Source organism: Notolepis coatsorum (genome assembly GCF_963971535.1).
Source record: "Notolepis coatsorum genome assembly, chromosome: 11".
Classification (NCBI taxonomy): Eukaryota; Metazoa; Chordata; class Actinopteri; order Aulopiformes; family Paralepididae; genus Notolepis; species Notolepis coatsorum.
The window spans coordinates 23,066,702-23,077,242 of record NC_140175.1 but is presented as its reverse complement, the minus strand read 5'-3'; the positions used below and the strand labels follow the sequence as shown (position 1 = coordinate 23,077,242).

Sequence of the window (10,541 nt, the reverse complement as noted above, 5' to 3'; positions counted from 1 at the left end):
TTTTTTTCATAATAACTATTGTTAATCCAATAAATCATTCATCCATCGTGTTTTGAAAACCTTTCCCGGTACCTCTGCGGGCCTGCCTCTATCCGTGGTGTGATGCGCTAATCATTTCATGACCATGTCATTATAGAGTTGCATAAGGACAAACATCTGAAATAGTCAAACAAAAGCACAATTAATATCAATAAATAAAGTCTCTCTATGCGGAGAACTGGTTCAGACATGATCTCCGCATGAGTGTAAAACAAAATGAAACATTTCAGTAGTAATACAAAACAAAACAAAACAAAAAGAAAACGTCCCCATTCAGAGCATGATTCTTTTCGAGTTTTCCATAACATAAAAGGCTATCAATAACAGTTCAAGTACACATTTTAGTCTCCAGTGATGTCAGAAGTTGGTCCCCACACCCCCCCCCCCCCTCCCCTTTCACAGTCTCTGGACCAATTACAGAAGAGCTACCCAAAGAAACAATCACAAGATGAACAATCAGATCAACCACGTTGAAAAGGAAACAAACGTTATGTAGTGTATCATCATCATCATCATCGTCGTCATATATATATATATATATATACTATATCTTTGAATATCAGAAAATATCTACTTTTGGTCCACTGTACAAAGATGAGCTTTAAATCAAACGGAGTAAGGGGGGATGAAGCCGCTGTGGACTGACAACTGAAATGAGAAATGTTTATCAGCCAGTGGAGATGAGAAAAGGAATGTATTGTTGGTTTTTTTTTCCCCCATGGTGTGTGGTGCTGAGATTTTGTGCAGTACAGTGGTGTGTGTGCAATAAGGTTTGGTGACTGCGCTGCATGAGTCAAAGGGCTGGCACCACTGGTTTGAGGTAGGGTGACTGATGGATGTGTTCCAACATACACACACACACACACACACACACACACAAATGCGTGCGTACATTCACGCGCATACACACACACACGCTTTCACCCAATAGCAGAGGCCAATATGAGAATAGACCTCGAGTGGGACAGAGTGAGAGCAGGAGCAAAGGCTACAGATCTCACGATCCAGGAAACCTAATATAAGGACTAAACCCTAGTATAGCTTGCGCTGAGTAAAAGTGATCCAGAGAAATCGCCAGGTGTTTCTGAGCCTCAGCCACGCCGGAGGAGCCCAAATACAGACCACACGTCTCCAGAGAGCAGGACTAAACCCCCACAGTCAGGACTAAACCCCCACAGTCAGGACTAAACCCCCCGCATTCGACCAGGACTAAACCCAGACAGTCGGCCAGGACTAAACCCAGACAGTCGGCCAGGACTAAACCCAGACAGTCGGCCAGGACTAAACCCCCACAGTCAGCCAGGACTAAACCCCCACAGTCAGCCAGGACTACATGGACAGCTGCATTCAGGATAAGGCACTACAGTAAAGCCGAGGTACATAAAAATCCCTGACATTCACTCTGCTCTGTTAACACGGCACTGTTGGGACAGGAAACGACGCAGCTGGACGGCGGGCCACAGACAGCTCCCTCTCCGCCAAAACTTCCTTTTGTGGGTTTTTTTTTTCAGTTTTTCTTTTTTTTTTGGTCCACCACGAACTCGAGAAATCTCAATAAGATAAGAAACTGCAACACAGAGAGAAAATAAACATTTACGGTAAATCGATTTCAAGATTACGGCTAGACACATTTACCACACCACACAGAGCATCTAAAAAATACCCCCCCCCCCCAAAAAAATTAAAAATTAAATCAACAAAACGAAAGGCAGTTTTTAAGAGCACTCCGTTCTGCACCGGGAGCGCAGAAAAGCTAGCATTGCAGAAGTGTTTTCCTTTTGTACAGCCGGTCTTCTCACCTCATTCCTATATACAGTAGTAGCAGCACAGATTGTTTTCTTTAAGGGCGTCTCTCTCTGTGTGGCTAAAGGCCGTTGGCGGCTACCAGGGGATGGCTACCATACACTGGTCAATGAATCAAAAGACGCAGAAATGGCATATGGTCGCATTTCAAATGTCGTACACGCTGGAAAATGTAATCTCTAAACAAAACGTGATTGGTGGCTACATAGAAATAAAAAAAAAAAAACAATCTTCAAAATCTCTATTCCTCCGACAGGAATTCACCAACGACTGGAATGCATGTCATCACAAATAATCATAATTCTTAACTGGGAGGATTAACGGGGGTAAAGTCAAAAAGATGATGATAGCACCGATGAGTTTTTGTAAATATAAACTAAAAGCTACACTAAAACTATATACACTAAACAAGACCAACCGAGTCTCGTGTTTTTATCAGTGACTTTGCTTCTCTGGGATGAGTGACGTGGATTTGAGCTCTCGAGACATCAGATTGAAACAACTTGAATTTCCTCTTCTTAACCCTTTCACTACCACACTACAGAAAGGTTAACCTTTCTGTAGTGTGGTAGTGAAAGGGTTAACCGGTCTGTAGTGTGGCAGTGAAAGGGTTAAGACAGAATGCTCCCCGTGTTGTACAGTGTGACTCAGGCCTGACCGGGGAAACATATTTTACGGGTCAAAATCTAATCCCCCACCTCCCCTCCTCCTCCAGCTGCCGCGGTCCCTCCTGCTTAGAGCACAGACGCCATGGGGATGACAGCAGCACATCCACAACAGAAGCAGTCGGACACAGACGGCACATCACGCACCGTCGTTTCCAACGCCGGCCAGATACAGACCGCGCACATCACGCCGCCACGCGCCGCCACGCGCCGCCCGCCGTTTCAACGTTCCTCCACCACCGACCGGGCTGGGTAGAGAGAGGAGAGCCATGTCCACACGAGTGCAGACGGACAAGACGCACAATAAAGAGCGGGGAAAACAGCTAGACAGACGGAGCGATAAGAGATATGTGGAGAGAGGGCGAGAGGGCCGACGAGGGGGCGGCGCTGCCCTCAGACGGAGGCGTAGGTGTTTCCCGTGGCGCTGCAGTGGCGGATGGTGGGGGTGCCGGCCGATGGGGTGAGGATGTGATCGGCGTGGTCCTGGAGGGGCTGGGGCAGCGAGTGGAGGACGCCGGGCTGGACCACCCCCACCACGGGGTGGGAGCCGTCCTCCAGGGCGCCCACCTGGATGACCTGGATCACCTCGTGCTCCGCCTTCTCCCGCTTGGCCAGAGGCTCTCCGGATTCCTCCAGGTCGTCGTCCAGGTCACTGTCCATCTCACTCACCTCGTCTGAAGAGGAGAGAATTAGCGCTTTATTATCCCAGACGACTGAGAGACTGAGGCACAATCTGATGTCTTTCAAATGCAGAAAAGATGTAAGAGTAATTGCCAGTGAACTGGAAAATCTATGAAGCCACATACCTTTGTCAATGTTTGCAGGAGACATGGTGTTGAGGCAATCAAACTGCAACAAAGAAGGTAAGTAAAGTAAGTAAACGCCAGTGGTTTTTTGTATTTTAATTTCTTTGAGCCACATGAATGCATTCGCAGTCATTCAGGTGGGTTGCCCTGCTAACCCCATAAAAAGGGATGCAGACCATGAGGAAAATGGAAAGAACCTTTTCAAAAGCACAAGCAGCAGAGTGACGGGAGCTGAGCCACTGCCGTGGTGGTGTTGACAGCAGCGGTCAGTGTCACTAGCTTACTTAAAGATGATTTGCATAGAAGAGGCAAGACTGCTGGAATTTGACAGATTCTACTGAAGTGAAATATCCCCTTTAAGCGGCTTTCACACAGGGGAGTGAAGTACAGCCATCAACAAATGTCAAACTCCTGCATCCAACAAGTGAAGAAACCAGATTCTACTTCGACATAAATATCCACAAGAAATTAACAACTTAATTAATGAATTATTAATGACTTTCATGAGCAATTGTAGAAAGTATAAATGCAGCTCCAAATAGAGAACATCTTTTAAAATCACTGAAGAACCAAAGGAGATATATTGAGTGCACTTGCGTGCCTCCAATCAGGAACAAAACATTTGATTGGCCCATTAATGGAAATGTACACATATATCGTTGACATGGGTGAGTTGCCCCGAACCCTGCAGGAGGCCCCGATATCGCCAATTTACAAACGAGAGAAGGACCCCACCCTACCTAGCTCGTACCATCCACTCAACATGCATTTTAAAGTTGATGCTAAGGTTATCAGCCTTAGATTAGACAAATATTTACCTTCACAAATAAACAAAGACAGTGGAGACTTGCATCTCAAATATGTATAATCTAAAAAAAAACTAAGTAATCTTCTTTGCCTACATATACTACTACCAACAATGCTAATCTGTCTTTACTACTATGTACTCAAGACGAAAAATGTTACTTAGCTGCCAGAGTTGTACCCTTCCTGCAGACTTGTTGTACAGAACTTGTAAGTCGCTTTGGATAAAAGCGTCAGCTAAATGACTAAATGTAGTGTTTCTGATTTAATAAGCTGACCAAATAGAGAGCCACTCAAACTTTCACGTGTAGCCTAACCTAATTAAAATCATGTGAAATTATCACATCAACAATGCATTTGCACAGGATTTTCTTTAAGATTAGGACAAAGTCGGGGCGCCCCAGTGGCGAACCACATAGCGCGCTCAGCCGCGACACGGCCGACCCGGGTTCGACTCCCGAACCCGTCGTTATTTGCCGAATGTCTTCCCCCCACTCTGTCTCCCATTCCTCCTCTGTCTCTCTCTACTGGACTGCCCAGTAGCAATAAAGCGATAAAACGCAAAAAAATAAATCTTTAAAAAAAAAAAAAAGATTAGGACAAAGTGAGTTGCCACAAGTTTTACACCACCACAACTAATTATAATGGACAGCGTCAGATTGTACTCATATGAGAGAGAAACCAAGCAGGCTGCCTAAATACAAAGGAGAGCGTAGCAATCAGTGAGTCAGTGAGCTGCTGTGGTGGTCTAACACACAATGTATCTCTCCCTCTCTCCCACACACAATCTACACATAATCACATATACACATTGTTCTCATTGTTCGTGACCAAACCTTGGGCTACGCAGGCTCAATGGCTACCATACAACTGGAACCCGGGCCGGCACACATCACACTACACAATGGCTGAACAGCTCAGGATGGAGATAAATACAGTGTTAGAGAGAGAACTATGTTATGTTATGTTAGAGAAAGTATGTGTGTGGGAGAGATACATTGTGTGTTATAGACTATAACACACAATCATACACATAATAATAATTCATTGTATTTGTAAAGCGCTTCTCAGGAACCCGAAGTCGCTAACATTAGGGGGGGGGAAACAGAGAAAACAAAGAAACAAAAGGAAGATAAGACCACGGGGGAACAGGGAAAACAGCATGATACACAGAAAACATAAGGCCACAGTAACAAAGATCAAAACAGGTTGGAGGGGGGGGGGGGGGGGGGGTTAAGGTTGGGGAAGGTTGAAGGCTAGGGCGAACAGGTGGGTTTTGAGGCGGGATTTGAAGGTGGAGAGTGTGGGGGAGTCTCTGATGGTCTGAGGGATGGAGTTCCAGAGTCGAGGTGCAGTGCGTAAGAAGGCCCGATCACCAACGTTTTTGAGTTTGGATGACGGGACAGTGAGGGAAGCAGTGGAGGAGGACCGGAGGGAACGGGTGGGGCGGTAAGAGGAAGAAGGAGATCAGTCAGGTGGGGGGGGGAGGCCAGGCTATGGAGGGCCTTGAAGGTGAGGAGTAGTGTTTTGAAGTTGATGCGTTCCTTGATCGGGAGCCAGTGGAGAGAGTGGAGGACAGGAGTGATGTGTTAGTGAGGAGGCGGGCGGCTGAGTTTGGGACCATCTGCAGTTTATGGAGGGAGCGGGAGGTGATGCCAGTGAGGAGGGAGTTACAATAGTCGAGGCGGGAGGAGATGAAGGCATGTATGAGGGATTCAGCGGCAGGGGGGGAGAGGCAGTGACGAATTTTGGCAATGTTGCAGAGGTGGAAGTATGAGGTTTTAACAATGGAGCGGACATGGGGGTCAAATGAGAGGGTGGGGTCAAGGATGACACCGAGGTTGCGGACTAGGGGGGAGGGGGTGATGGTAGAATCATTGATGTGATGGGTCTGGATCTACTGGGGGTGGTTTTGGTGCCGATGATGAAGAGTTCCGTCATAGTTCAGTCTCTTCACTTTACTTACTCTCGCTCTCTGCACATCAACTTGTACAAACATACGCACACACACAAAGCTGTCTCAGTATGCCATTATCCAGATATCTTTACATACATGTACATCTATATCTATAATTCATATTATACATGTCAATACTTCACTTGTTTTGTCTACTCTCCTCTATAAATACTTTGTTAGCTCAGCATTCTTTCTTAGAGATCTAGGCTATAGGGCCATGAATGAATGAATGAATGATCATTACATTTATATAGTGCTTTTTAGACACTCAAAGCACTCCCTACAATGTAGGGTGGAAATTGCCTCCTTCACCACCACTGGTAGCACCCAACCTTGGGCTACGCGGACTCAATGGCTGCCATACACTGGCACCAGTCACACGTCACACTACACAATGGCCGAACGGCTCAGGAGATTGATATCAGCCAATTAAGGGGGAGGGATGATTAGGTGGCCTTGATGTCAGAGACCTGATTGGGAATTTGGCCAGGAACTCCGAGGAACCCCCTACTCTTTGCGATAGGTGTCCTGGGTTCTTTAACGACCGAATTCAGTCAGGTTTAGCATCTCATCTGAAGGACGGCACTCGCAGCTATCACCGTAACATGGGCATTGTTACTGACAAGTCCAGAGGACAGAGTGCCCCCTGCTGGACAACAACACCACTTTCCGACAACGGCCTTGACAGGGCTCGAACTGGTGATCTTCTGATCATGAGTCCGGAGCTCTACTTATGTAGCCACGCTGCCGGACAATTACAACCATTGCTGTAACCTTGGTCTCTCCATGTCACAACATGTCACTCTGTCAGTACACTCTATCCTTAATCAAAGACTCTGTTGTCCCCCTCCGTGAATAATATCTGGTCAAATTATTCCACATCAGTGGTGATGAAAATGTCCAATGGTCGCCAGATGATTAAAAAATTAAATAAAAAATGTCCACAAAATATATATATATATATATATATATATATATATATATATATATATATATATATTTTTTTAATGCAGTCAGGCCACTGAACTTAGAAGCAGGCCAGGCCAGTGTTTCTAGTTGCACCAGCGCAATAGTTAGATAACCTAGGTGGGGAACAACCAGGAGATCACTGCAACTCACACAAGTTGGAGAACTATCTCTCTCTCTCTTGCTCTCACACACACACAAAGGGAGCCGCATGTGATTGGTGGAGGCGGGACCCTTACAAAAAACTGCTAATCATTGACACATGCTAGCCTGTAATAATCCCCCCCAGAAAAATCTACTTTGCATTAAGATATATTGCAAATATATGCCATCACACACACTGGCATTTAAAGGGTTAGAATTATAAAATGAATATGTGGTGTTATGATCAGGGCTGAAGTTGAATTAAAGATTGTATTTTTTATCAATTACAAAAAACTGAAAATCCATAAAAATCTGTGTTGTTGCTAATCATACATATGCTCGCCTGTTTTTTAACAATAATTTGTGATGCCATCACAAACACTGGCATTTAAAGGGTACAAATAAAAAAAATCTTGCACCAGAATGCAGGAAATGAAGTATTTGTAACAAAAGAATTCTTGGTGGGGGACCCCCAGACCCCCTGCTTAAAAAGTGGCCTGACTGGGGCTATATTTTGCACTATATTTCCTGGCCTGAATGATTTCCCCAGTCCGGCCCTGGTTAAAAGCCTCCAATGCTTATTAGTGTGTGTGCGTTTGAACGGTTGCATGTTTCAACCATACATTTCCATTTATAAAAAAAAAATATGTTTTTTTTTCTTTTCTTTTTTTCTCCTCCTATAATAGTGGGGGTCACGGCTCTCTGACACCGTTATTTGGGGGTCGCAGCCTGAAAAGTTTGGGAACCCCTGGTATAGAGGCTGTGGTTAGCTTACCCACATGGTCTAGCTAGCTTGGATAAGCACTAGCTGACTGTGTGCATCTCATCAACAAGAACTAACAGCGGCAGAACTCGAAAACGACTAGTCTGACCACTAAGTGTGTCTGACTCTTAACCACCAAACCTGCACGGACTATGACATATGATGTATATCATGCCAGTTAGGGTACCTTGTGTATACTGCACCTTGTGTATACCGTTTACTACTCATATTCAGATTCTAATTCTTTATTGCCTATATTTATTGTAACATATAATATAACCGATCGTGGGCATACAGACCCTCATCTGCACCTTTGATTACACCGTTTACTTTTCTCACATTCTTATATTCAGAGTTAATTATATTGTTTACACTGTTCTCATATTTCTTTTCATATTCAGATAAAAATTGTATCGCCTATATTTATGTGTTTCAACTATTACCCTCCCCCATCCTGCTATGACACCCAGATTTCCCCCAAGGGGACCAATAAAGGAACATCTTATCATATATTATCAGGGCTGTACCGAATGTCATTTTTTAACATTCGAAGCTTCGATTGAAGTATTCGAACGAAGCTTCGAATGTCTATAAAAAAAAGATTTACCGGTACTTAAAAAATGTATACATTTTATTTTTTAACTAAATCCTCAATTTGAATAAAGTGATTAACCTGATTAAATGAGTATTTTTCTTTTATTAAATCAACTTTCTTTAATAAATAATCCAATAAGGGCACGGTTGGTATGAAAGTGATGGTGATGTCTTATAGTATAATATTATAATATTAGTGTAGCCTAATCTTTAACTGCAACTGTGAAGAAAACCCCCATTGGTTTAAACAGATTGAATAGACAAAAAAAAATAAAGATAAAAAAATATAATAATAATAATAATTTGTTATTAGAAATAAAAAATTCGAATGTTGATTTAGAATTTGAATGTCAACATTATGATCGAAGCTTCGAAGCATTCGGTACAGCCCTATATATTATCCTATCTTACAACCGTGATTCGAGCCAATGGCCCATGATTTGATATACGTTATTCTTGGATCTGTTTCAAAGAAACTTTAGAAAAGAATGTCCCCTCGGGCGGCTAGGTGGTGTAGTGGGCAAGGCACTCGCCACCAGTGTGGAGACGCTAGGATTCGCGTGTTCGAATCCAGCTCTCCACATTGTTTTCAGTTTAGCTGGTCGTCCGCAGTAATACACATTGGCCGTATTACGGGGAGGGAAAACTGAAGGGTGGGGATCGAACGTTGTGAACAAGCGACTCCTACAAGTCGGTTGGTGCGCCTGCGCAGTAGAATCAGGAAGTGTCGGGGGCAGCGTGAGCCTCCCACGCGTTACTCCTCGACACTGAGAGATCGAGCTGCGCAGGTGAAAAGATGCGACTGCTGTTACCTCAAGTACCGGAGGGGACTTGTGCTATGTATGACTTAGTCCACATTGCAGCCGGCTTGTGGGAGGCAAGAAACAGCGTTCGTGACAGGGGAGGGTTGAATTGGATGATACGAAATTGGGATGGGAGAAAATATAGAAAAATGGGAGAAAAAGTGGATCAAAAAATAAAAATAAAAGAATGTCCCCTCTGTAATAATCGTGTCCAAAACGTGTGTCCTCCTCGGTCCTACCTCCCCCATGGCGCTGATGGCCGTCTCCCCGGTGGCCTGGGCCACGCGGTGCTCCACCAGGTAGAACATGTACTCGTCGTACAGCAGGCGGATCAGGTGAAAAGAGCCGAAGCTGGCCGCGCTGCGCAGGGTCAAGTCCCTGATCACCATGGAGCTGAGAGAGAGAAGCAGCAGAGAGAACCGTGAGCGACGACAAAGGCCGGTTGTGTTTCATTTCTTTCTTCACAAAAGGTCGTGAGAGTGAGTGGTATAGCGAACCTGTAGAAGGACCACTTGAGCAGGAACTGCCGCGCGGCCCTGGGGAAGCTGGCGCGCTGCTCGTAGGGCTTGAGGACCTGAGTGACCACGTTGTCCAGCCACGTGGCCCACTGCTCCAGGGAGCTCTGCTGCTGCAGCGTGGCCTTGAAGTCCTGCTCCAAGCGCTGCACCACCCCCTCCTCACACTGGCACACCCACGAGGCCTGCTCCTGTAGGGGGACGAGGAGAGAGGGAGGACAGGGCTCAGAACAGAGTAGAGGTACAAGGAGAGGGGGAGGACAGGACTCGGAACAGAGTAGAGGTACAGGGAGAGAGGGAGGACAGGACTCAGAACAGAGTAGATGGACAAGGAGAGAGGGAGAACAGGACTCAGAACAGAGAAGTGTTCAGAACCACTGCAGCTCGATAACGGCACGCGCAGAGAGGGCGATGCAGACCTGTACGTTGGCAAAGTCCACACGGTTGAGATCGCTCAGCATCTGGTTGATCTGCAAGGTGTTCTGCAGCACGGCGCGCGCCGCCTGGGCCAGGTGGTTCAGAGATGTGTATCTACGCAGCGTCTGCGCAAAGGCACTAACAGCAGCAACCTGTACAGAGGGTAAACGCCAACACACAGTTGCAACCAGTTACAGGGTTAAAACACACACCAGAAGAAGAGAATTGAAAGACAAAGAAACAATCTGTCAATCATGCGCAGACC

The 10,541-nt window shown here is 45.5% G+C and overlaps 1 protein-coding gene across 1 annotated transcript in view; it reads right to left on the bottom strand.

Moving 5' to 3' along the window:
• Positions 1-2,767: 2,767 nt before the first annotated feature.
• The window catches only part of rfx3 (regulatory factor X, 3 (influences HLA class II expression)), a gene marked incomplete at its 5' end in the record, with an annotated part of 41,826 nt that continues 34,052 nt past the window's right edge, over positions 2,768-10,541 (bottom strand). The window contains 5 exons of the mRNA XM_084324192.1: positions 2,768-3,181; positions 3,314-3,356; positions 9,584-9,737; positions 9,842-10,050; positions 10,279-10,428. Coding sequence (XP_084180318.1) covers positions 2,901-3,181; positions 3,314-3,356; positions 9,584-9,737; positions 9,842-10,050; positions 10,279-10,428 — 837 coding nt within the window. The 3' untranslated portion in view covers positions 2,768-2,900. The remainder of the gene's footprint in view (positions 3,182-3,313; positions 3,357-9,583; positions 9,738-9,841; positions 10,051-10,278; positions 10,429-10,541) is intronic.